The sequence below is a fragment of the Arachis stenosperma genome, chromosome 2 (genome assembly GCF_014773155.1).
Source record: "Arachis stenosperma cultivar V10309 chromosome 2, arast.V10309.gnm1.PFL2, whole genome shotgun sequence".
NCBI lineage: Eukaryota > Viridiplantae > Streptophyta > Magnoliopsida > Fabales > Fabaceae > Arachis > Arachis stenosperma.
The window spans coordinates 3,770,863-3,798,130 of NC_080378.1; the positions used below are offsets into that span (position 1 = coordinate 3,770,863).

The window sequence follows — 27,268 nt, forward strand, 5'->3', positions numbered from 1 at the left end:
ACCAAATTAAAAAATAAGACTTAGATTAATGTTAGATATAACTGATTTTTGTTATATTAAACCAACTTGATTGAACTTGATTAACAAAAAAATTTGGATATGTAATATTTTTCTAAAATAATTTAAGGTTCATAGACATTGGTTCCCGCCAAAATTAGTTGGCCAAAAGACAAAGGCAATTGACTCAGAGTCTCCGTGGTAACATTAAAAAAATTGTTAGTGTGAAATGTCTTGCTGGCTCTTAATTATAACACTATACTTTTTAGTTTTTAATTGCTATTGTTAATTGTTATTTTGGAAGGTGCAACGTTATTGCATAAAACCTTTAATCGTATCCTAACAAAATTTTGAAAGACGCAATGTGATAGCAAGACGTGGAAAGTTCCAACCAACTTTTGAAGGACCAATGGAAGTATAGTCTGCATGGAAATTTTTTTGTTAAAGTAAAAATCATATGATTCATGAGCTGTTTATGGTTCATATTCATAATAAAATAATGATACTGATGCTGCAATGTTAACTTTCTTAACACTAATTAATTAAGGATTTAAGGTCTAGTTTTTCTTTTTTTTTTTCTTTAAAAATTGTTTCTAACAAACATTATCTCTATCTATTTATCTATTAGTAATATATTAAAAAGAGTTAAAAATAGTCTCTAAATATATTATTAACCTTCTAATTTTCTATCATGATGTCACTTCAACTTAAATAGTTATTTTATACCATATAAACACAATCTTCTATCTTTATATTATATTATAGAATTCTCGTTATAAGAATTTTGTTTTGGATGACTAAAAACAAAAAAGAAAAAAAAAGCCAAACTAAATTGCTGATATTATGTCTAAATTAATCCAATATTAGAGATCTTCTTAATATTGAAGCCACTCTAAATAAGACTTTCTTTTTAATAGGTATAAATTTGATTTAATTTCTTTCCTTCTCCTTTCATATTTATCTCTCATTCTTATATTTACTATATAAATCAATATTCACTTCACACATCTTCTTTATCTCCTCACATAATCTCATATCTCTTTCTATTTCTCCTCTTCCCTCTTTATTCTTACTAATTTTTTGCATAACTGGAATTTGATTGATGATCATAATTTTTATTTGAGTAAAGTATTGTTTTTGTCCCCAACGTTTGGGGTAAATCTCAAAATTGTCCCTAACGTTTCAATCGTCCTATTTACGTCCCTAACGTTTTAAAATTGACTCAATGTTGTCCTGCCGTTAGGGATCCGTTAATAAAATTAACGGCGGGACAAAATTGAGACGATTTTGAAACGTTAGGGACGTAAATATGACTAAAACGTTAGGGACAAAAACGATACATAGAAATAAATTTTAATTTTATTCTTCAATAATATCAATTTTTTATTATACATAGTATTCAATTATTTTTAATCATATTTACACTTAATCACCTTATTTTCATTCTAAATAAATTAATTTTTTTTTATAATTTTACGCTTAAAGTAATAAAATTTTTTTATAAATAAATAAATTTTATACTTTCATTCTAAATAAATCATGTAATTTTACTTTTATTACTTAGTCACATTACTTATATTTTTTTTTATAGTTTTACATTTTCATTCTAATCACATTACATTATTTATTTAGAATAAAAGCGTAAAATTTATTTATTTATAAAAAATACATTACTTTAAGTGTAAAATTAAAAAAATAAATTTATTTAGAATGAAAATAAGGTGATTAAGTATAAAGATGATTAAAAATAATAGAATACTACGTACAGTAACAAATTGATATTATTGAAGAATAAAATTAAAATTTATTTCTATGTATCATTTTTGTCCCCCAACGTTTTAGTCCTATTTACGTCCCTAACGTTTCAAAATCGTCTCAATTTTGTCCCGCCGTTAATTTTATTAACGGATCCCTAACGGCAGGACAACATTAAGTCAATTTTAAAACGTTAGGGACGTAAATAGGACGATTGAAACGTTAGGGACAATTTTGAGATTTACCCTAAACGTTGGGGACAAAAACAATACTTTACTCTTTTTATTTTTTAAATTTACTAAACATATGTATTAGGTCATTATATGATTGTATTCATTAATTTTTATATTTCTTTGTGTAATTGTATTCATAATAAGTTATATAGTGTCTTTGTCGCCTATATATCACTTCTTTTTTTTTTCGATAATTTATAATTTCTTTAAATATCATTTAGTTGTAATAATATGTTAAAAATACATGCTGTTGTGATTCATAAAAAATAAAATTATATCCTTTTTAATTATTAAAATATTAATAATATTTATATTTGTATTTTATCTAATAGTTTTATCATTGTACTATAGTATTTAATCAATAGGACTCAAAGTGCAAGGAAGCTGTCTTACAAGATTCATGAATAAAGAAACAGAAGCATACAAAGAATGGAAGCTTCAAAATAAATCATTCATGACTTGGCTCTTACCTCCTATCTTCTATGAATACCAACTTCAAGAATAAAGTAGTAAAATGTAAATCTATTCATCTATTAGTAATATATTAAAACAGAGTCTAAAGTAGTCTCTACATATATTATTAGCCTTCTAGCTTTCTATTATTATGCCATGTCAGTTTAAGTGGTTAATTGGTACATATTATCTAATTAATTTTTTTTTATTCACCTATATGCCTTCAACTTCTTTCTCCTATGGATCATAATAGAGGTCGACGCCCCTTCCACTTTCTTGCTGCTTGGCTTACTCACCCTGATTTTGGAAATGTGGTTAATAATTCTTGGAATATTCAGACCTCCTGGACTGAGGGTTTATCGACATTTAAAGACCATATCAAGGATTGGAACAGGTCGATGTTTGGGAATATTTTCAAACGAAAGCAGAAAATCCTTAGAAGATTACAAGGCATAACCAGCAGTTTGATATACAATTCAAATCCGTTTCTTGATAAGCTACAACAGGACCTATGGCGAGAGTATGAAGATATCCTTATCCAAGAAGAAATTCTTTGGTTCCAGAAGTCTAGGTGCAAGTGGATTGAGTTTGGGGATCGCAATACGAAATTTTTTCATGGCTCAACTATGATCCGAAGACGTAGAAACAAGATTGTGTCTCTCCAGGATGATAATGGAAATTGGGTCACAGACAAGGCAACTCTCGAGGTTATGCTACTTTCTTCTTCATGGATCTCTATTCTGACAACTCTATAAATGTTCCTTACATTGTAAATAATATGTTTCCCAATCTTAATAGTACTGATTTGCAAAGCTTGAACCAAGAGGTATCTAATGCTGATATTAAAGATGCTATCTTTAGTATTGGAAGCTGGAAAGCCCCAGGAAGAGACAGTCTACAAGCCATTTTCTATTAGAGTCAGTGGAATAGAATTGGGGATGATGTTTGCAACCTGATAAAGAATATCTTCAACCAACCTGACAAGATTGGAGAGGTTAATGAAACTCTTATTACTCTTATCCCTAAAGTGGATCATGTTACTCACCTTAAACAATTGCGGCCCATCAGCCTATGTAATGTATCCTATAAGGTGGTTACAAAAATCTTGGCAAATTGCCTGAGAAAAATTATGGATAAATTGGTGATGCCTACTCAATGTAGCTTTGTTCTGGGGAGACACAGTTCCGATAACATCATCATCACCCAAGAAGTCATCCACTCTATGCGACAAAAAAAAAGGGAAGAAAGGATGGATGGCCATCAAGATTGATTTGGAGAAAGCTTATGACCGGTTAAAATGGAGTTTCATCAGTGACACCCTTATGGATATTGGTCTTCCCCAAATGTTTATAAAGTTAATTCTTAACTGCATCTCAACTGCTAAGATGAGAGTCTTGTGGAATGGTGAAGAGTTGGAAGAGTTCTCCCCCTTAAGAGGCATCAGACAGGGAGATCCTATATCCCCCTACATCTTTGTTCTCTGTATTGAGAGGCTGTCCCAACTTATTGGTGCAGCGATGGATCATAAGTTCTGGAAGCCTATCAGGCTGAAGAAGGACGGCCCACCTATCTCTCATCTCTGCTTTGCGGATGACCTTATCCTGTTTGCTGAAGCCAGTCTAGATCAAGCCAATGTTATTAACAAATGCCTTGAGACATTTTGTGAAAGCTCCGGGCAGAAAGTCAGTAAAGAAAAGACTCGCATTTTCTTTTCCAAGAATGTGGGGCATAATGTCCGAACAGAGATAAGCAACACGTTGCAATTTGCCAGGACTGATGACTTAGGGAAATACCTAGGTGTTCCTATTTTTCACTCTAAAGTCTCAAGAAATACCTTTGAAGATATCATCAACAAACTCAATACCAGGCTCAATTCCTGGAAAGCCTCATCTCTTTCTCTTGCGGGAAGAGTTACCCTGGTGAAATCTGTCTTATCCTCTATGCCTTCTTATACTATGTAGTCTGCCTATTTGCCTTCTTCTACTTGTGATATGATTGATCGTAAATGCAGGAATTTTTTTTGGGGAGATACGGAGCAGTCTAAGAAGATACACCTGCTAAATTGGAAGAAAGTTTATGAACCGAAAAATTCTGGTGGATTGGGTATTAGACATGCAAGCCAAATGAACAAGGCGTTCATGATGAAGGCGGGATGGGGTTTGGTTGAGAAGAAAGACGCACTTTGGGTCAGAATTCTTAGATCAAAATATGGCAGCGGTAACAATGTCATTCCTAGAGTAGAAAGGAAGAGGAGCAACTCGAATCTCTGGAAAGGAATTTGTCAGTTGTGGCCGGAAGTCCAAAGTAACTGCATTTAGAGGATAGGGGACGGGGCCCAAATTCGTTTCTGGGACCACAACTGGGTTCCGGGATTAGGTCGTCTCGATAGAGTTGCAAACCAGGTAAGTAGTAATTTTAATTACTCAAATTCACTGATGGAGTTCCTTGACGTTTCAGGGCATTGGGATACTGGGAAGCTACAAGAACTATTACCGGAGGATGTGGTGAAAAAGATAGTGGCGATTTCTCCTCCCTCTCCATGGAAGGGTACTGACCATTTAGCTTGGGGCCTCACCCCTGATGGGTTGTTCAACACCAAGTCAGCGTACCAGAGCTTGTCTGAAGGGCAACATACTCCGAATATAGTTTTTAGGCAAGTCTGGAATTGGCAAGGTCCGGAGCGAATCAGAACGTTTCTCTGGTTGGTGGCCCATAATGCCCTCCTTACTAATTCAGAGAGAAGGCGAAGACACCTGACGAACGATGATTCCTGCCCACGGTGCCATCATCATGATGAAACAGTTATTCATGTGCTACGAGACTGTTCCTACGCACAATGCATTTGGAAATATCTTCTCCCCCTCCCCCCAATTTTGTGAACTCTTTCTTCAATACGGATCTGAAGGACTGGCTGATGCAGAACCTCACTAACAAGAATGACTAGCCATGTCTCTTTGGTGTAGCTGCCTCCTCTATATGGCACTTCAGGAACAAGCTCATTTTTAATGGCTAGTCTATTCCTATGGCCACTGCGGTGAGTCGAATTAAAGCGCGGTCGGAGGAGTTTCTAAAAGTCACGAAAAGCAACCTTCTACCCAAGAACCTCCAGGCTGTCGGGAATTGCTACATTGCTTGGTCTCGACCCCCTACAGAATTTGTAAAACTTAATGTGGACGGCTCCCTTTATGCCTATAGAAACAATGCGGCATGTGGTGGAGTGTTTAGAGATGCAGATGGTAGATTTTTGAAAGGTTTCTCATGTAATTTAGGTGGATGCTCTATTATGCATGCTGAATTATGTGCAATCGTCCATGGCCTACAAATTGCGGTAGCTAACGGATACCAGTCCATTGTCGTAGAATCTGATTCAGCTGTGGCTATCAAGTTCATCAATCATGGCTGCTCCCCAACTCATCCCTGTGCCCCCCTCATTCAGGACATTCGTATCATGGCAGCTCGCTTGCAGCGCATTATTTTGTTACACTCCCTTCGTGAAGCTAACTCTGTAGCAGACGAGGACATGCCTCTTGGTTTACACCTGCTCGATAGAGCACCATCTGATATTAGTTATGCTCTTTTTTGTAATTGTTACGGGGCCCTCCGTTTAAGAGGATCCTAATCTGCTCTTTTTCTTTTGCTTTTTTCTTTTCTGTTTTCTTTGCTGTTGGGGTCCTTCCCCCATTGCTCATAAAAAAAAATCTAATTAATTTTTTTTTTGTCACGACAATATTTATTCTATCAAATTAATTGGGACCAGACTGCAAAATGCATCGGGCCAAGCCCAATTTGTTTCACAACTTTTAATACAGGCCCAAAAGTTTATCAACAAAGTTTATAAAGTTTCCAAAAAAAATTCTGCAAAAAATTGGGATCCAGAATTGCCAAATTTTTGTAGGTTAGCCCGGAAAAGAATAGGGGTATTCATTGGAAAAGTTGAAATAAAGTTATTTGGAACAAGCAAAGTGGAGGGCTAGGTTTCAAAGATTTAGAATGCCAAATCTTAGCGCATCTTGCGTAGCAAGCTTGGAGAGTGGTAAAAATCTTAAAGGCAATATATTTTCCGGAGAGTAGCTTTTGGGAGGCCAAAGATAATAAACATACTTCATGGGTATGGAAGAGTATCTTAGAGGAGAGAGATTTTCTGAGGAGACACAGGAATTGGAGTATTAGAGATGGTTCAAAAATTAACTTTTGGGAAGATAGATGAATTGTGGGAGGAAGTAAGCTTATTAAATTAGAAGATAGGGAGCTCAATTCGGTAAAGGATATTCTGTTAAAAGGGATAGGTTGGAATAAGAAAAAGATACAACAATGTTTTCCACCTCAAGTAAGGATAAGATTCTAAGAACCCCAATCAGCACAATAAACAAAGAGGATAGGCTTATTTGGCCAAGAAGGATGGATGGTATTTATACCATTAGGACTGGATATCAATGTGCCAAAAAAGAAAAAGAGTATGCTGACATGAAGCAAGCATCATCAAGTGTTGAGTATGAGGAGCTTTGGAAAGAAGTATGGGGGATGCAAGTTCCCCAAAAAATAAAGATGTTTTTATGGAAGACTTGCCATAATATAATTGCTGTCAATGTCAATTTCTATAAAAGGAAACTAAGTGTCCTATGTGTAGGATTTGTGGAGAAAAAGAAGAGACAGTGGAACATGTTATTCTGTTATGCAATTGGACAAGGGCAGCTTGGTTCGGGAGCCAGGTACAATGTTTACCCACATATGACTCAGTTAAATTTTTTGCAAAATGATTAAGGAAAAACATTCAAAAAATCAGGGAAGAGGGTAAAGAGATGCAGGACGAGTTAATAAGCAATTTGGGACTTCTATGTTGGTGAGTGTGGAAGAGCAGAAATCAGTATGTGTTCTAAAATATAAGAATTAATTCAAAATTAACAATTATCAGAGCAGTTATCTCAGAATCAGAATTCAAGAGGGCCAAAGATAAAGTTCAGAATATACAGAAGAGCAGAGCAAGAGAGAGAAACAGAAGAATTACCTGGATAGCGCCTCCCAAGGACTGGTTGAAAATTAACATTGATGCATCCTTTTGCAGCCGACAGGAAGAGCAGCAACCGCAACTGTTGTAAGAGATTGAAAGGGGTTAGTGATCACTGGTTCAGCAACAAAAATCATGGTCAATTCCAGTTTGTCAGTTGAGGCCTATGCTTTCAGGGAGGCATTAATTATGGTGCAAAATCTGCAATCGGACAAATCATTAATAGAAACAGATTGTCAAGTTCTTGCTCAAGCTTTAAAATCGAAAAGTTCAATAAGAAAAATTGATGCAATTATCAGAGATATCCAGGATTTAATTAATGAAGTTCCGGAAATAAGGATAACATGGGTTCCAAGAGATGGAAACAAATTAGGGGAGGGAAGTGAAGTTTGAAACGCAGCCTGGAGCCGGGTCGGGTGCTGCTGCTGTTTTGTTTGGGCCTGGGCCAGGTTGTTGGCCCGTTTCCCTGACAAAAAAAAGCAAAAAAAACGGGTCTCGAGAGGAAAAAGAGGAAAACTGTGTAGAACTCTGGAGAGGGTGAAGTCCCAGTGAGTTCCCAATTTGCATTGCTCCTCGCTCTTGTTCCATTCATTGCACTTTGTAGAACGAAAGCTACCTCATTTCTGATCTCTCCTCACTTTCCTCGAATCGAAGATACTTTTGGGGTGAGGTAAAAATGCTCTTTTTCTTCTTCTTCTAACATTGTTTTTGTAGCTTCGGTTTTACTATTGGGTAGTGTTGTTATCTCTGCTTAGTTGTTGTTGTTTTATTTATTTTTGTTGGAATTTCTAAATGAGCTGAAAGGAATCAAATGGGGTTGCATACTGAAGTGAAATGTGATCTCTTGTGTAGTTTTGGTGTTGATATGGAATATGCACACAAACTGTTTGCTTGTTTTCCTCAGTGAAAGGAGGAGGAGTTCAACCTTTTTTTTGTGAATTTAGTGAGCAGTTGTGTTATTCTTCCTTTTTTAGAGTTTCGGTTCAATTGTTGTTCTGTTTTACTTTGATATTAGTGTATATGTTGAAACCATGTAGCTGGACTTTAGAATTTCTATCAAAGAGTGCAATGTGTCTCTCTCAAGCTCCTTGCCTTTTTTATTGATTAATGTTGTTCTTATTCGTTGTGTGATGTTGGCTATGTTGTGCGTACATCCAGGATGAGGATGTCATTGATTCGGCCTCTGTTGGCAAGGCGAGGTTTCAGCACAAGCTCTGAAAAACTTGTTGCTTCTGTGCTCTTTGAGAGGCTGCCAGTGGTCATTCCCAAAGTCGACCCTGTAGTTTATGCATTTCAGGAATTTTCGTGAGTCTCAACTTCCATTGGTTTCTATAATTTTGTGTTGTTTGAGTATGAAAACAAAGAGAGGAAAAATAATTTTGTTTTATGTTACGGAATTTATTAATATAAGTTTTACGTCACAATATTTATGTCACTGTGGGAGGGATTTAAAGGAGGACGAATCCTAAGCTGAAGTGATGAACATGGAATCTCCTAATCTGTGTGACTTGGGTGATGTGCAAAGTAGGTGAAAGATAAAGTATCCTCTTTGTGTTTGTCATTGTTTTTAGTATTTTCATATAATTCTTAATCCTAATATTTAAATACTCTAATCTTTGTTGGATTCTTTTTTGGATCCCCCATTCTGTCTTATCATCCGTGTTGAATTCTTGTGTGCCCAAACTATAAGAAATTATTGGAAACAACTTAATAAATGGTATAAATATTGTCTTTAAATATTGTTCCTTTTGTCTGGACCTATTGTTTATTAATTATCTTGCTGATATTTTGGTTGTAGCTTGTCATGCTTTCTATATTTATTTTTCAATTTTGGATTTTTAGATTTCGATGGCGCCAACAATTTCAACGCAGATATCCTGATGAATTTCTAGACAAATCTAATGCTAGGTATGTGTACTTAGGATTATGTATTCCATTTTCGTTTTCTTTTCACATACTCATGTTAGAATTATGTTACTTCCAGGGGCAAAGGTGATTATCAGATTGACTACGTGCCAGCACCACGAATCACCGAAGCTGACAAAACGAATGATCGAAAGTATGCACCAATTTGTGTAGACCCCCTATGATATTACAAATTCTGTATTCGAATTATTTTTGAATATATGTAGGAAAGATGAACTAAGACTGCATTAAAGATGCCAACAATTGCTATTTCTCTTATGAAATATGTACTTGATTCTTCTCTTGTCCTCATCTTGGGAGTGATCAAATTTTCCATATTCACTTGGTGTCTATTTTCAACTCCTTTCTGGCAGTATTGGTAATTGAATGAGTTTAGCTATGACTAGTTTTGCTGGGCCAATCCAGTGCTTGGCTAGGTAATATTCAGATACTATAATTTGAAAGCTTTAGGATAGATAGAAGCTTATTCAGGCCTTATGCTTGTGCTTGTAAATTTTGGGTTAGAACTGCTTGAATTTTTCTTCAGACATTATTGCTTAGTTATATATATTCTCATACAGTCTTACTGCTTGTTGCTATAGGTCATTACAAAGAGCTCTTGACCGAAGACTTTACCTTCTTCTTTTCGGTAATACATATGGGGCTCCAAGTGGGAAGCCTGTGTGGCATTTTCCGGAGAAAGTTTATGAATCAGAGGAGAACATGCGCAAGGTGAACTTTGGCTTTAGTATCCTTATTTTGTTTTCTTTTTTCCTCTCCTAATTTTTGAATGTTTTTGCAGTGTGCTGAAACTGCATTGAAATCAATCATAGGGGATCTTTCTCATACATATTTTGTTGGAAATGCTCCAATGGGTCATATGGTTGTTCAGCCTACAGAAGACACATCTAAATCCACCCCTTTTAAGGTATACTATTAGAAGCTTGACATGTTTCAATACGTCGGCATACGAGAGCATTTTCTTGAAACTTCTGAATCTAGCTTCTGGAGTGCTTATATCTGTTCTCTCCATGTGGATATCGATTATACTTGCTCATTATTTTTTAACTGAAATCTTTTTTCAGAGATTCTTTTTCAAGTCACAAGTAATTGCGAAAAACAAGTTCAACATCGGAAAATGCGAGGATTTTGTTTGGGTGACAAAGGATGAATTGTTGGAGTACTTTCCAGAACAAGCCGAGTATTTAAACAAGATGATCCTTAGCTAATTACAGCAGAGGATGGTTGTTTCATTAGGATAATTGCAAATTTGTTCATACAATGCTGCAGGACCTTGAAAGATTATCAAGCTAACATATAGTTTATGGTCAAAATAGAAGTTTATGCTTGTTTTGGAGATTTATGAGTTTATGGTGCTCAAAGGCTATTGTTTTGGATCTCTTCTTTCCTTTTATTTTCTACCCTTTTTTCATCTGTATTTTCTGCCAGTTTTGCTGTAATAAATGAGTTGCCTTTGTGATTTAGTGTTAGAATGTGTTGCCCTATTTTGTTGACAGTCTGTGTATCATCACATCTTTATCAGTTCACCAACTTTGTGCCTCTTTTGGGATTCAAAATTAGCAGTTTTTCCCTGTCATGCTAGGAAGCTTCAACCATTTCTTAGGGTTATTTTGGTTTAAAAAATAAGTATTTGCTATTTCCAAATGTTTGGTTTTATCTTCTATAAACTTATGTTAGAAGAAAATTTGCATTGCATTTGTAATATTTTGATACCATACTACTGTAAATGTCACAATTATGTTCATACCTATAATTTAGGGCTTAACTAATAAATATAAAAATACTACTCAGTATACTAAAATTCAATTGCCAGTCAAATTTATTATTAGGTATTTATGTATATTTATACATATTGATTTATATTTTTTTTAACTGAATAATTAACTGCTAAAATAGTCAAACTTATTATAATAGAATAATTTAACTTATTTTTATATGTAATTGCTGATTGATTGTTGATTTTGATATACGCATAAAGTAAATAAATAAATAAATACTGAAGTATCAAGTGTTGAAAAAGAATGCCTGCACTTTGCACGTGTATTTAAATTCAAGATTAACTTGAATGTTGTTAAGCGACTACAGAAATTACAATTGTGAATATTCATCATCTCAAAAAAAAATTTTCAAAGAAAAATTGTGTGTCAAAGCATATATGGTCAGTCAAACCCACGTTTTACCGGTTGGTAAACATTAGAACTACATAATTTAATTATGTGAGAGGAAATTGGAGGACAGAATTAATGTATTCCAAACAAGAAATGTTTGTTTGTTCTGGTGAGTTAAAAAAGTGAGACGAAATTAAGGACACCAAACTATGTAACCTAAAAAAAAAAAAAAAAAAGTACACCCATCTCTTTTAAAATTTGGTACAATTTAATCTATTTTTTATTTCTCAAAAAAGTATATAGTGACCTTTCATGATAATAATCTTATATTTTGTAAAATATAATACTAAATGGGATGTTCTCATGTAGTGGAATAAAAATATTCTTTGATGAAATAATATTATTGAGCAAAGAAAATATGACATGTAGAAGGATTTTGTTATTTAATTAAACCGAGAGTATACTTATAAGTGTAAATTTAAAATAAAAAACATAAAAATGAATGGCTCTCAATTCTCTAGTACTTATGGTGAGTTCCCTATATCTTGCCCCCAATTCTAAATTCACCAACTAAATTTCAACTACTTTCTGTTGAACTGCCATCTAAGTACACACAATAACGCTCTTATGACAATGGTGACGTGACCAACATACATACCCTTAGTTATTTTTCGTTATCCCCAATGAAATAATGCTCTTACCTTATTATTAATTGGTTTAATTATTTTTTCAGTTTCTATTAATTATCAATTAGGTTTATATATATATACTAATTTAGGTCTTTATATCAGGTCAAATTTTGTAAGTTTTTATTGTGACAAAAAATAGAGACGGAGTTTAGTTGAGATAATAGAGAATTATAATCCCCCAAATTTTTATAAAAAAAATTAGTAGTATTTTTTTTAGTTTGCTCAAATACTTTACTATAACAAGTCATCAAAAAAAATATTTTACTATAATTTAAAATATTTAGGTTCAATCTTCATCTTTTACTTTTATTGCACATTAAATTTTAATTTTAAAAATTAAATATAGCTAACTACTACAAAACAATAATTTTCAATAATGAATTTTTGTCTCCCCAAAATTTTATTTCAAGTTTTACCATAGATAAAAATATTAAAATTAACAAAATATTCTATTAAACTATATAAAATATTCAATCAAGTGTTAGACATATTTATTTTGTTTAACAAAATATTCAATTAATTTTAACGTTTTTATCACAATAACAACTTAATTACAAAATTATATATATATATAGATTCAATAAAAAAAATATAGAAATCAACAAAATTATTAAATCTTATTAATCTAATGTTTCTGTATACTATAGACACATACATGCGTGTACCTTTATAAGTATAATAAGTTGGCTGCCCTACCATTTCTACCTTCCACCACCCTTAATTAATCTCCTTTATATTAATCTTAACCCTAAAACATTCTCATCTTTCCATTCCCATTATTGTTCAAATGGAAAACCAAGATCCTTCACCACCACCACCACCACAACAAGATCATCATCACTCTCACAATGATAATAATATTCATGATGAGTCTCAATATAATCCATTGTTCTTCTTGCCACCACCACCTTCTCCTTCTTCTTCCTCCATGATGATGATGCAAAACCCTTTGGTGCAAGAAAATATTGATTGGGTTAGTTTCTTCTCTAATGGAGAAAACAACAACTTGTTTATTGGAGAGAATCATAATACCAATAAAGAAACAACAATGGAATGTGCTTCTTCTTCTTTTTATGCTTCTACTTCTACCTCTACTACTTCTATGCCGTCTCTGATGACTGAGGTTCATCAGAGCGGCGAGGATGAGAAAAAGAAAGGAGGAAGATTGATGAAGAAGAAGACGAAGCCGAGGTTTGCATTTCAAACAAGAAGTGCAGATGATATTCTTGATGATGGTTACCGATGGAGAAAATATGGACAGAAATCTGTGAAGAACAGCATGTATCCAAGGTACGTACGTAGTGTAAAACAAAATTAATAATAATAATAATAATAATAATAATAATAATATACCATGTTCTTTAATTTGTCGTTGAAAGCATGAATCTCTAACATTAGACAATATTAAAGAAAATAAAAATACTATTTGTATACTAAATTTAATTGCTAAAATTAGTCATCAATATATTTATATGTTAATAATGATTAATTTATTTTTAATGTGTATTTATATTTTAACATATATTTTATACTAATAGTTGATTTTAGTGACAAATTTTAATGTACCGTAACATAGTCGTAAAAAAAGTTATGACAAAAATAAGTTAATAAAAGGTTTAATTACTCTGTTGGTCCTTATAGTTTCGTGAAATTTTCAATTAGGTCCCTATACTTTTTATTTTTAATTGGATTCTTGCACTAAATATTTTTTTCAATTAGATCCCTCTTAATAGTAATTGGTTTAATTGTATAAGGACCCAACTAAAAAAAATTGGTACAGAAACTCAAATAAAAAGAAAAAAAAAAGTATAAGAACTTAATTGAAAAAAAAATTGGTGCAAGGATCCAATTAAAAGAAAAAAAAGTATAGAGACCTAATTAAAAATTTTGTGAAACTATAAGGACTAATAGAGTAATTAAACCTTAATAAAAATTTAGTATATCATCCAAAAATTGAAAAATTGTACTATGTTCAAAATTTAAAAGCTAGATATTTAAATTTTATATATTGACTAACTTTTTATTATTGTTTCATATTTACTATATATACAATATTAACAAAGAGGATTTAAGAATTTAATCACTTTTTGGTGTCTAACTTTAATTTTAAAAATAATATTCTATTTTTTTTTAACAAAACAGTTATTTGATATCTTTCCTTTTTTTTATTTCTCTTTTTTCAGTTTTATGCAACAACATAAATTTCAAAACTTGTCTATTGAATAATGATGAGCTTCAAAAAGTAAAGTAAAAAAAATGAAATGAATTGACATATAGGTACGACATTAAACTGGACAAGAGAGGGCAACAATAATGTAAAAAATTATATATATTGACATTTGACGGTATATAAAAATTAAACTATTCTCTCATCCAAATATCCAATTGTTTAATTTTGATAATGATTAAAAAAATATATATTTACGTCTATATCAGACTTGCAAGCTGTGTGACTTGAGATTATTTGGCATCAATGATAAAGGATTATATAACTAAGATGAAATATGATGAGAAGAAACACAATTATTGAACAAACAAATACTTTGTTCCTATATGTAATGTTTAGTTTGATAATAATAAATCAATCAACCACTCATATTCTCATATATTTTTTTTTGTTTGGGGCAATGAATTAAAGAAGCTACTACCGGTGCACTCATCACACATGCAATGTGAAGAAACAAGTTCAAAGGTTATCCAAAGACACAAGCATAGTGGTGACAACTTATGAGGGAATCCATAATCACCCATGTGAGAAGCTCATGGAAACTCTAACTCCTCTTCTCAAGCAAATGCAATTTCTAGCTAGCTTCTAATAATAAAGTTTAAAGTTCTAACGGTGACACTACTGAAGCTTCTCTATATCTGCTTAGCAACATGCACATGTAATAATAACTTAATTATTTTTAATTTATGTATATGTATATCTAAATCCCTAATTATGTAATTTTCCAACAATAAGTACAAATTATACACATTACAAGTTGATTTTTATACTTTTTATGTACCCTAGCCCTTGAATACAATTAATGTTATTGAAACTCTATGTACACAAAATGTTTATTGTTACTTAATTATTTGATCATTTTCAACTTATAATATATATAGTGTGGAAGATCGTAGCTTCTTCTTTCATATGATACATACATTATTGCACCATCAATATATCAACTTAGTTAATTTATTCTTGGTGGATTTCGTTTTTCTTGATTATATACTTTCAACTTCTTTAATTTGTATATATAATTGAGCATAAATAAATAAATAAATAAATAAAAGTAGTCTAGATTGATGTCTAGTTGAACAAATTAAATCAGATTTGTTTGAGATAAATCCAAGGCTATTTATAAAGAGGTGAAGTTCTTGATGTAAAATCTAAGAATAGGATTAGGAGGAATTAAATGGAAACATAATTCATTGGGGAAAAGGTAAAAAACGATCTTAATCTACCAAAAATCAATATTAATTAATAAAATATTTTAAAATATTTTTATTTTTCTAAATTCTGAACATTTTAATAAAATATTTACTAATTTTTTAAAATTAAACGTCATAGCTAGGTGTATGTAATTTTCTTCAATAGTCAAATTCTTAGTGCTATAATTTCTAAGAGTCAAAATTTGATAGTTTATTCATAGTAATATATACATGCATGTAGATATATAAAGTTAAGTTAAAGAATATTAAAAAAAAAAAAGCAAAGAGAAGAGAAAAAGAAAGCTAATGGATTATTCTTGTTTTATGGTCTAGAAATTAAATAATTTCTTTACGAAATATAAAAATATTATATAAACCTTTTTATATTTTTTTCATATTTTGAATTTTAATATTAACAATATTTGATAAAAAATTAAAAACAATTATATTTTTATATTTAAAAAATATAAATATATATATATATAAAATACAATTATCACTTGTATGTCATCATTATTTTTATGCTGATGAAGCAAAGAATAATGCATGGTGAGTTTAACTTTAACACCTCAATTATTTTCACCCACACACTTGCATGCAAATTATTCATACCGTGCATGACAAGGACCCTTCCCGCTTTCAACACGTGTCCACACGTGTCGGCAGCGAGCATAACGACAACCCACACGTGTCAGTATCAGCAACATCGCATAGTTATAGGATCAAGATCAATAAGCCTCATCCACTCCTATTAAAAACAACAACCCATATTGAAGATGAATGAGAGTTAATTAGTTCTTGTTTGTTTGAATTCATAGTTTGTTGTTATTATTGAAAATGGCTCAGTTATTGGATAAAGCGAAGAACTTTGCAGCGGAGAAGATGAGTGACGTGGCGAAGCCTGAGGCGCATGTAACTGACGTGGACTTCAAGCGCGTGAGCAAGGATCACATTGAGTATTTGGCCAAAGTCTCTGTTCAGAACCCTTACTCTGCTTCTATCCCTATTTGTGAGATCAAATACTCTTTCAAAAGTGCTTCAAGGTATTTTTCATTATTCTTCATCTCATGCTTTTTTTTTTCCTTAGCTTCATTGTTAACTAATAGATGAATTATCTCTACCAATAGTTGTTAAATGAATATGAATCTATGTATATGCTATATGAATGTAATAGGTTTGTTAAGTATGGATTTTAATTACATGTTAATTGAGAACAACTTTTTTTAATTGCATATTTTTTATTTGATTTAATTATTCTATTGATCTATGTAGTTTTACGAAATTTTTAATTAGGTTTTTATATTTTTTTTTTAATTAGGTTTCTGTACCAAATATTCTTTCAATTGAATCTTTTTTGGTAGTGATTAGTTTAATTGTATAGCCAACTTAAAAAAAATTGGTATAAGAACTCAGATAAAAAAAACATTGTAGGGATTCAATTAAAAAACAATTTGGTACAAAAACTCAATTAAAAAGAAAAAAATATAAAGATCTAATTAAAAATTTTACGAAATTACCGTACCAACAAAATAATTAAACTTTTTTACCCTAACTTTAAAGAGAGAACAATTTTTTTTATTTTAAAAGAACTTATTCTCTAAAGAGTTATTCATATATTGAATCAATTATGATAAAATACATTTATATCAAAAATAAAAAATTAATTATTATATTTTAAAATACTATATATATATATATATAGTGTTTGATTTGATGGTTAATTTTATTCATGCACATAATATTATTTATATTAAATTCAGCTGATGTTGCTTTTTTTTTTTCCTGAAAATTGAATTTAATTTGATATGGTTAAAATTAAAGGGAGATAGCAACAGGGAGAATACCAGACCCAGGATCACTGAAGGGTAAAGACACAACAATGCTGGATGTGCCGGTGAAGGTACCTTACAATGTATTGATGAGCTTAGCTAAGGACATTGGTGCTGATTGGGACATAGATTACCAATTGGACATTGGTCTTGTTATTGATCTTCCAGTCGTTGGAAATTTCACTATTCCTCTCTCTCACAATGGAGAGGTCAAACTTCCATCACTCTCTAGCATGTTCAGCAAAGAAAATTAGCCAGAAATAGCAATAATTTATTTTATTTAACATTCATTAATTCTTGCTGTCATAATTAATAAATGTTAAATAATAACTTACTTTATTTAACATTCATTAATTCTTGCTGTCATAATTAATAAATGTTAAATAAGGTAAGTTTTAGATTTTTTTTTGTCTCCCTATAAAGTTTAATGTTTTCCGTAATTTAAATTAGTGTTGTTACACATGTAGATGTGCAATTGTGCATGCATAGTGCGTGCATATACTTTTAAGTAGTAGTGCTACTTTGTTCCATACATGTTTGTATCTATGAATGTACACATATATAGTATATGCTTTTGAATAATTATATTATACAAGGCGTTTTGTAATAGTATTATCTTCGTAGCTTCAAGCAGGTTGATCTATTTGGATGGAAGATTATTGTGATTTTCATGGTTGTGTTGGTGTACAAGTTACAAGAGAAGAGGATGCGTTGAACTAAAAGTTTCAATTGAATTATAAAATAATTTACACATGACAGAAACAAATAAGAAAAATTAAGAATCATAAAATTAAAGTAAGGCTTACTATCAGAAAGGGGATGTAGCTCAGATGGTAGAGCGCTCGCTTAGCATGCGAGAGGTACGGGGATCGATACCCCGCATCTCCAATCGCTGTTCATGGTTTTCTTAGTCATGTACTCATGCAACTTCTTATTGTAATTTATATTTTTTCTTGAAATAAATCAAGGTTCTAATCCTTTAATTTCCGTCTAAAAGGTGCTCCTTGGGCATGATTTGACTCTAAGATTATTGAATGAAAGAATGGTTTCGTTAATTAGGAATGCAAATTTATCAACGCGGTAACAGCCACCTTCTAGAAGTGTATGTGATCCATTAATTTGTTCAAACATACAATGGAAAATATATAAGCCAAGGTTCTACAGAAATTAATTAGTACATCACCGCTATCTTATTGCATGTCCCTCTCCTAGGCTTGTAGCACAATCTATCTAATATATATATTTATTGTAAATATCGAGCAAAAAAATTTTTAAAATTTACAAAAAAAAAAAAATTAGTTATGCACCTGTAGAATTAAAAGATGACGAGGAAAAAAAAAAGTTAGCATTACACTAGAAAATAAATAGTCTTTTTTTATTTAGATAATTGAGCAAGATGTATATACAGCCTTTTTTTTTCCAACAATACTATAGAAATTTAAATTCTATAAGGTGAGATAATTTTATCATTTCGGCCAATAAAATTTAAAATAAAAAGGATTTGCAAAAGTTCTATTAAATCCAAAGGAAAATAATCTTTTCTTTTCTGGTGTTTAAAATTATAGATGTATGATGTTGTTACTCTTGCTTTGTATAGTTATTCTACCTTGTGCTACACTTACAAAATAGGTACCAAACTAAGCTACGTATAATTCACCCTAAACCTTGTTGGTAGTGATATTATAAGAAATTCTATTGAATAATCTTATAATTTACATGTAGATAACAGAAACAATTTGTTTCCATATGCAAATGCCCATGTGTAATAATACTAGCTAGTACTAGTGCTATTTATTCAAGGCACAAACACAAAGTCTATTGAAGTAGTGGCACAAATAATGACAAAACAACACTATGTAATAATAAGACCGTGTCCAAATAGCGTAAACATAAATAAAAGCAGGCAATGTTGTTTACGTGTCTTTTATTATTTTTCTTTTTAATTTAACTAGAAAATCTTTATTTTATTATCCGATCCCTTCCTAACTTCAAATCTTTATTAATTCTGCCCATGAGTAGATGAGCTGACGCAAATGTATTCCGAAGAAAGAAAAGAATGTAATATTTTTTGTATAGTACGATAAATTTATAGACTTTAATTTTGATATACTGATGGTAGAAAATGTTTTACACAGTTGTATAATTACAGTTATTTTTTTAAATGGTCATCTACGCGATCAATAGAAAAAATCATTATTTTTACTAATATGGTATTATGTAATTGAATGTATGTGTAAAACGATTTTACACTTACAGTGTATCAAAAATTAAATTCATATTTATATGCTAAAATAAATATTTAAATTAAATTTTATATTTAAATTTAAATTTTTACTATTATTAAAAAATTGGTCAATTAAAATAATAAATTGTCTTTGTAAATCTAAATCATCTATATAAAATGTAGCAAATATATGGTAAAAATTATGTGAATGCATTTAGGTCCAATCTGAATAAATAATTTAATTCAACTCTTTTTGATAAAATAGTTTAAATAATAAATGACTATATTAAAAATAGCTTATAAATAAGTTATTTTGTATTTGGATTTTTAATTCTAAAAGTACTTATTTTATAGAAATGTGATAAAAAATAGTAGTATTATGAGTTTATAAGCTCCTAAATAGTTTCTTAAAAAAATAATTTAATTTTAAAAATTATACCAAACATTAATACTACTACATACTTTTCATAAGTCATAAACTCAAAAAAATTACTTTTAAAACTTCCCAAACAGACCTTGATTCTAACATTCTTGACTAAATAAAAAAACGTTTCAGTAAAAGTTGATTTAGCAATTTTATGCAATTTTTTTCAAAAGTACTACAGTCTGTGAAAAATAAATATTCTCTTTTTAATTACACTTATTTTTAGATAATGAAATATTTAAGATACCGCATTTCTTTTCTTAATGCATCCACATTCCTTCTTTCCTTTTCATTCTTCTTAAAAAGGTCAAAGAGTATAAATCAAATATCAAATCAAATTAATTAACATGAGTCACATGCTTGTGTGACCAAAAAGAAAGGCAAAATAAACACAACTACTATAAATATTCAAACTAAGTAACAAACAAAAATAATTCAAAATCCAACCATATGTTCATCAATTTCTCCATTCACTTCTTCCCTTTATCAAAACCTCATCAAATCAACTATGGCAGAAATCGATCAAGTTAGACCCTTAGCCCCATCAAGAGACCAACAAAGTAGTAGTGATGATGAAGAAGCTCTCATCAAAAGCAAACGTCTTAGGAGAATCAAATTATGTGGATGTGTAAGTGCAATTTCTTTATTAATATTTGTAATAGTAAGTGTGATTTTATCATTCACAGTTTTTAAGGCCAAAGATCCCATAGTTACAACTAATAATATCACACTCACAAACCTAGACTTTAGTGTAAATTTAAATCCAATGACTCCTAGTGTTAAGGTTAACATGTCTCTTTTAATAGACATGTCTATTAAAAATCCTAATTCTGCATCCTTCAAATTTCGTAATGCAACCACGGCCATAAGCTATCGTGGGGTGGCCGTGGCCGAGGTGAAGAATCCACCGGGGATTGCCAAGGCTAGACGGACATTTAGGATGAATGTCACGGCGGATGTGTTGGCAGACCGGCTCGCTACTAAGCCGGAATTGTTTTCGGATGTTATATCCGGACACATGACCTTAAACACCTACACAGAAATTTCAGGGCGTGTTAAGGTTTTGGTAATTAAGAAACATGCTGAGATTAAGATGAATTGCACTGTGAATGTTGATTTTTCAAGTAAGCAAGTTCAGGACATGAATTGCAAACGTAAGGTAAAAATTTAGGCATTATTTGAATTTTCGTTGTAATAATTGTTCTTCAATATATCTTCTCTTTATTTATTCATAGCTGAGTTTGTTTAGAATCTTCTATTTTTGCTCTGCTTTTCTAGGCCTAAATTTATGTAATAATAGAAATTAATATAATTCTAGATTATACATTATATATACATATTCCAGTTATCCAGTTTGTTTTACATAAACATGGTACAAAATAATCTAGTTGTGATTTTCTTCTGTTAATTTTTGCATATGAATTTCATTAATTAGTAAATTGTATCCTCTGCATATGAGCTATAAGGCCTTGTTTGGATATAAAAACAAAATAAGATATAAAAGATAGAGATATTAAAATTAATATTTTATATTTTGTTTGGTAATAAATTAAATATAAAAAAATTATAAAAATTTAATTTATTTTTATTTTTTCACACAAAATTTAAAAAAAAATATAATTATAAAGAATCGATAAAAATAATGAAAAAAAATTTTAAAAATAAGTTATAATTCTTAGTAGTGTCTATATATTTTTTCTGTTAAGATTGACATAAAATATACTGAATCAAAATTTTAAAATATAATATTCATATTCATATCTTATCCGTTAAATTAATTTTATATCTTTATATTTTTATTTCAATATCCCATATTTATAAACAATCAAAACCTTAATTAGCTACTAGAGCAATAAAAGATTAACTTGAATATCAATTTTTATTAGCCAAAACAATTGACCATGAGTGTAAGACTAATAACACATGCATGGTGCATAAGACTATAACCAAAATACAAAAACAAGATATAATAAAGACAAGATGACTCAAAACACAATCTCTAACCAAATCGTTCCTTTGAGACATATAATTGTTATCAATTTAATCTAAGTTAAAATTTGAGTTTATTTGTTTAATTTAGGAATGAGTTTAGGGTTTATGTTGATCACTTTATTTAATGTTATAATTGTTATCACTTTTAGTTAGAGTTACAATAAATTTATTCACACCTAGTACATCAATTACTTGAATGAATAATGGATTATTATTTCCAACCTCATCATTATCTTTGTTGAAAAAAAAATTCCTATTTATTTGTATATATTGTCGTGGACAAATGGTATTCTGTAATCTAGCTATAAAATTTAAAAAAAATGTTACATAAATATTATGCAGTAGTAAAGTAACTAAAATTAGTGGAATAATAAATATTTTACGACAAAATAGTTAAACTTTTTATAAACATAAAAAATAGTTATTTTATATTTGAATTTTTAGTTTTAAAAATACTTATTTTATAAAAATGTGATAAAAAGTAATAGTATTATATGAGAAGTCATTTTTTTTAACTTCTCTATAAATTTTTAAATAATTTTTTAAAAAACTGTGTTTTAATTTTGACAATTGGCATCAAATATTAATACGACTACTTTTTATAAATCAAAAACTAAAAAAAATTACTTTTAAAGCTTCCAAGCAGATCTTATTTATCCTTCTCTCATTAAATGTGGGGTAAAAATAATTTAGTTAATAGTTGGTAGTTGGTCCAATAAAATAAGGGACACTCAGGAAGGGGCTGTGTGATGATGAATGTGACTGTGGCACAAATTGTCAATATCTAAGTATAGAAGCAGCTATAGATATGCATATAAATTTTCTTAATTCACACAGCACTAAATGAGTCAAAGGCAAATCCTACTAATATATAGTCATGAAATTATCATTTTTATGAGATAAATAATCATAAATAGTTTTTTTATGACCAGTTATAATTTTCAGTTTATTTAATTAAAAAAATAAAAAATATATTTTTTTTTAAATTTAGAATATATTTTTCAATAATGTATTGATGATTTTTTCCATTTACTTAAAAAAAAAAAAACTTAGCGGAAAAGATTTAGGATGATTTTAGTTGAAAACTTGTTATCAATAAATATCATAGTTTGGCAGATTTGGAATAACATTACGGTCGGGTTCTGAGGTTATTAGTAAGGTTATTTATTTTTAAGTGTGCTGAACAAGAATGGATAGAGATATTTCACCTAACATCCTTCCAAATCACAATATTCACCATACATAATCTTAATCTCCGATGTCCGATCCCTCTCTCTCGAATACTTTATACCTTCAATTTTGCAGATAGATAAAAATATAATATTAAAAAAAAATACTATGTTAATCAATTCAACTGACTAATTAGAATACATAGCATATACAACTAACATTTACTAGTCCGTTTAATAGTATATAAAATTTTTTATTAGTTCGTTTAAACAAGTATCGAGAGTTTAAAATATGTGTTGTATATACAGTAATTTATTGATTAACAATAAAATTTTTAAATAAAATTTTGATTTACAATAAATCAATCTTTGACCTATTATACCGAAAAATATATTAGAAATTGTGTAGATATATATGAAGTAAAAATGCTTTGTTGTATATATAGCATATATTAGGTATTAGAAGTTGTGTAGATGTATATGAAGTACAAATACTTTGTTGAGTTGTCCTGTCCGCGTGTTGGATACATTTTAGATACGGCACTCATCGATACTCGTTCGACATGTCCAACTGCGTGTTTTAATAAAAAATAAAAAAATTTCTCCGGATACGCCTAAATACCATCACGTGTTAGCGTGTTCAGTCTTATTGTTAACATATATTCTTGAAATAAATTTAGATATAGTATATATTATTATTTATTGAAACAAAAAAATATTTTAAATATTTGATATAATTAAAATAAAATATTAAAAAAATAATTAATTTATATTTTAATATTAACAAAAAATCAAAATATCATTACGATTTATTTAAAAATTACTTTATATTTTATATGTACGCATGTTCCCATATCTTAAAAGGTTTTAAAATTTGCGTGTTGGTCCGTATCGTGTCGTATTTTGTGTCCGTACATCATAGGTAGATATATATTATAGATTAGTTCTTACTTGTCTTTTTTATTTATTGGTTAATATACCTATCATCTTATAATTAATACCAAAAGAATTATCAGAATTTATTATTTTTTGTTATTAATTAATATTATTATTTAAAAGTATATAATAAATTATATTATTAAATTATTAAACTAAAAAAAATAAGACTAAAAAAATTAATTAATGGATTAGTTATACATAATGAATTCTTACTTCCAAAATTATATGCCATTAAAAAAATTTGATAATACATCTAACAGTTTTATATTTTCTTTTATGAGTTACACTACCATTTTGATCGTTAGACGGCTCTAACCTTAATTACCCAATTGATTTTTTGGATAATTGACTTTATCTACAAAAAAATATATACCGTATATACCATGCAAGAACAAAATACAGATAAAAGTAAAACAGAGGAGGATGGAGTCATGGAGACACAAACTAAAGGCACAAATTTAACACAAAATACAAACTACTCTCTTTTTCTACCTATAGTCCATATGACATTTAAGAAAAGTGAGCACCTTCTTAACTTAATAGTCAACTCATTTAACTATTAGTGACGCATACTATTTGTAATCACGTTCATTATATATATTGAAAATATTTGGTAATTAAAATAAATTAGTTTAAAATAATTAAAAATTATTTTATTTAATATTTATTAATTATTATTTAATATTATTAAACAAGGTAAATGTATACTTTTTTTTGTCTTCTTAATAAAAAAACTACAAATTTACAAAAAAACCACAAACTCTATTATCTTTATTACTTATATATGGTGACATAAATATTTGAGAAATAATAAAAATTAATTTAAAATAATTTTATCTTAATTGTAATAAAGACGTAATTATATATAAATGTTACATGTATAAAATTATAAGTGATAAATTAAATAAAACAACTTTAAATATATTATTTTTCAAACATTGCTAATGTAGTAAATCGGTATTGTTATTATGTATGTGAACTCTTAAATTTGACATCAAAGAAATCTTTTGAAAAAGAAATAAGTGTCTAAATATAGTGTCTGCACATATGTCTGCATATAGTGTACATATATACAAATACCTCTCCATAAACAAATTTATATCATTAAGAAAAATGGACCATTTCACAATCATTTTTGGAATTAACTATATTAGTGATGCATATATTATTTGCATTTACTTTTGATCTTATAGATAAGTTAATACTAATTTTTAGTCTTTATTATTATTAAATGAAGTATATATATGACATTTCTATAAAATAGATCATATGTTTGATCTAATAATAATAAAATAGGATAAAATATTATTTTTGTTCCAATATTTAAGTAAATTTTTAATTTGACCTCTAATATTTTAAAAAAATTTTTGAGTCCCTACAAAATTTTAAACGTCCTATTTCAATTTCAAAAATTTTTGAGCGAATTTAATGTTGCTCGACTGTTAAATTTGATATGAACAATTAATATATTAAAGAATTAATAACATTTGAACTTAGACATAAATCTACTAAAGGTTACTAACGTAAAAAAATTTTCTTTAGTTCTAAAATGTTAACGATTAATTATTAGGATTTGAATTTTTTTTCATAAAAAATCGAAAGGAAATATTACAAAAAAATTTTGATTATATTTCTGTAATATAAAAAAAATTTACTTAACAATTAAGTTATTAACAACTACGTCACTCACTCCATCAACTATTTATATCAAATTTAATTTACTAAACCAACAAATAGGTTCTTAGCTTGTACAAGAGGATATATTAATTTCATGTTTTCCTCCGTGAAGGATGAGAACAATATAAGATCAAGTAATTTATTTATCTATCTATTTATAATATATAAAAGTTGATGTCAACTTTTTTTCGTAATGAATTTGAGCTATTTTTTTTAAATAATGTCACGTCAGCAATTCTAATAATTTAGCAAAAGATAAAAATCAACCAATCACTATTTAATAAAATATTTAAAAAAAATTAAAACAATAAATTCTTATTTATTATTATTCAATTGAAACATCAAGTACTAATTAAATACAATAAATATACATTAAAAATATCATAATAATAATAATTATAACAAATTTTCGTTACAAATATTCAAATTCTATCATTTATACATATTAAAATTCTTATTACTCTTCATTTCTTAATTTCTCATACTAATTGTCAAATTTTTTTAAATTTAATATATTTTATATTTTTTCATTCTCATTCATTCATTTTTTTAATTGTTTACAAAAAAATCACATGAAAAGACAAAGTGTAACAATTAATACAAATCGAAAAATAAAAAAATAAAATGAAGATGTAATTTTGTATAATTCTAATATAAATAACTTATGTCTTTTTTTTAAATAAATAAATTCAAAATTTAAAATAATGTTTTGTAAAATATTTTTAATATAATATTTATTAAAATACATTATATAGTATAAATAATCTATTTCTTTGCGCATTGCACGGTCTCACCTAGTTAAATTATAAATTTTACTTTCATATTACAAGCTATTTTCATAGTGTGGCCTACACTATATTACATATAATACTCAAATCCTCTGAAATCTGAACTGGTCTTACTCAAATCATCATACACATTAAACGGCATGCATGCACTATAATTAAGCATAAAAATAGAAAAAGAAATTGATACTACTAATATACTATACTACTATAAACTATGAAGAATAACCAAATCACTAAATGCATGCATTTATTATTATGCAACTACATATATATGCGAGTTAAGTGCTTGGAATTTATGGTGCCAACAAAAGTACATGCATGAATTGAGAAGCTCTAAACTCGTGTAATCATCAATTCATGCATGATAGATTGGGATTAATTAAGCTAATAATAAGTATTGTGTTTAGAGAGAGTTTATTAAACTTTTATTATCTGTAAAAATATTACAACTATATATATGTTATCTATATATTAAAAATTAATTATTAAATTAAAATATATATCAAAATATAAATATATAAATATATGTGTATATACAAATATATATTAATGAATTAATTTTTAGTATATATATAATATTTTTATTTAAACTTTTTAAAAATATTTATTAATATACAAACTAGAATATCAATAATTTTTAAAC

The 27,268-nt window shown here is 29.0% G+C and overlaps 5 protein-coding genes and 1 non-coding gene across 7 annotated transcripts; all 6 read left to right on the forward strand.

Annotated features, from left to right (window-relative positions):
- The first annotated feature begins 2,677 nt into the window (after positions 1-2,677).
- On the forward strand, positions 2,678-5,317 carry LOC130962384 (uncharacterized). The gene is made up of 5 exons (XM_057888604.1): positions 2,678-3,145; positions 3,400-3,511; positions 3,600-4,357; positions 4,400-4,742; positions 4,896-5,317. The coding sequence occupies exons 1-5, from the start codon at positions 2,678-2,680 to the stop codon at positions 5,315-5,317; spliced, it is 2,103 nt and encodes a 700-aa protein (XP_057744587.1).
- Positions 5,318-7,913: 2,596 nt separating this feature from the next.
- On the forward strand, positions 7,914-10,711 carry LOC130961639 (uncharacterized). 2 transcript variants are annotated; one of them, XM_057887609.1, is made up of 7 exons: positions 7,914-8,113; positions 8,602-8,748; positions 9,286-9,351; positions 9,428-9,502; positions 9,951-10,080; positions 10,151-10,276; positions 10,434-10,711. In XM_057887609.1, exons 2-7 carry the CDS (start codon positions 8,603-8,605, stop codon positions 10,575-10,577), a joined length of 687 nt encoding a protein of 228 aa, XP_057743592.1. In that variant the 5' UTR covers positions 7,914-8,113; position 8,602; the 3' UTR covers positions 10,578-10,711. The 2 variants fall into 2 exon arrangements, with proteins under 2 accessions (XP_057743592.1, XP_057743593.1); XM_057887610.1 differs by having other exon boundaries at positions 7,940-8,108.
- A 2,242-nt stretch (positions 10,712-12,953) lies between these two features.
- On the forward strand, positions 12,954-15,173 carry LOC130962217 (probable WRKY transcription factor 24). The gene is made up of 2 exons (XM_057888364.1): positions 12,954-13,456; positions 14,805-15,173. The coding sequence occupies exons 1-2, from the start codon at positions 12,954-12,956 to the stop codon at positions 14,980-14,982; spliced, it is 681 nt and encodes a 226-aa protein (XP_057744347.1). The 3' UTR covers positions 14,983-15,173.
- A 1,168-nt stretch (positions 15,174-16,341) lies between these two features.
- Positions 16,342-18,363, forward strand: LOC130961652 (desiccation protectant protein Lea14 homolog). The gene is made up of 2 exons (XM_057887631.1): positions 16,342-16,626; positions 17,405-18,363. Exons 1-2 carry the CDS (start codon positions 16,421-16,423, stop codon positions 17,664-17,666), a joined length of 468 nt encoding a protein of 155 aa, XP_057743614.1. The 5' UTR covers positions 16,342-16,420; the 3' UTR covers positions 17,667-18,363.
- TRNAA-AGC (transfer RNA alanine (anticodon AGC)) lies at positions 18,228-18,300 on the forward strand. The gene has a single exon. It is a non-coding gene; the product is annotated as a tRNA-Ala (tRNA).
- Positions 18,364-20,511: 2,148 nt separating the features above from the next.
- On the forward strand, positions 20,512-21,407 carry LOC130962179 (uncharacterized). The gene has a single exon (XM_057888305.1). The coding sequence runs from the start codon at positions 20,569-20,571 to the stop codon at positions 21,229-21,231; it is 663 nt and encodes a 220-aa protein (XP_057744288.1). The 5' UTR covers positions 20,512-20,568; the 3' UTR covers positions 21,232-21,407.
- Positions 21,408-27,268: the final 5,861 nt, after the last annotated feature.

Excerpts from the sequence above, each read along its gene's own strand:
- LOC130962384 (XM_057888604.1), top strand. The coding sequence starts at position 2,678 with ATGGATCATAATAGAGGTCGACGCCCCTTCCACTTTCTTGCTGCTTGG. Across the intron at positions 3,146-3,399 it reads CAGACAAGGCAACTCTCGAG|AATATCTTCAACCAACCTGA; the intron begins GTTATGCTACTT and ends AACCTGATAAAG. Across the intron at positions 3,512-3,599 it reads ATTGCGGCCCATCAGCCTAT|CTTTGTTCTGGGGAGACACA; the intron begins GTAATGTATCCT and ends TACTCAATGTAG.
- LOC130961639 (XM_057887609.1), top strand. The coding sequence starts at position 8,603 with ATGAGGATGTCATTGATTCGGCCTCTGTTGGCAAGGCGAGGTTTCAGC. Across the intron at positions 9,352-9,427 it reads CTAGACAAATCTAATGCTAG|GGGCAAAGGTGATTATCAGA; the intron begins GTATGTGTACTT and ends TGTTACTTCCAG. Across the intron at positions 10,081-10,150 it reads CAGAGGAGAACATGCGCAAG|TGTGCTGAAACTGCATTGAA; the intron begins GTGAACTTTGGC and ends ATGTTTTTGCAG.
- LOC130962217 (XM_057888364.1), top strand. The coding sequence starts at position 12,954 with ATGGAAAACCAAGATCCTTCACCACCACCACCACCACAACAAGATCAT. Across the intron at positions 13,457-14,804 it reads AAGAACAGCATGTATCCAAG|AAGCTACTACCGGTGCACTC; the intron begins GTACGTACGTAG and ends AATGAATTAAAG.
- LOC130961652 (XM_057887631.1), top strand. The coding sequence starts at position 16,421 with ATGGCTCAGTTATTGGATAAAGCGAAGAACTTTGCAGCGGAGAAGATG. Across the intron at positions 16,627-17,404 it reads TCTTTCAAAAGTGCTTCAAG|GGAGATAGCAACAGGGAGAA; the intron begins GTATTTTTCATT and ends TTAAAATTAAAG.
- LOC130962179 (XM_057888305.1), top strand. The coding sequence starts at position 20,569 with ATGGCAGAAATCGATCAAGTTAGACCCTTAGCCCCATCAAGAGACCAA.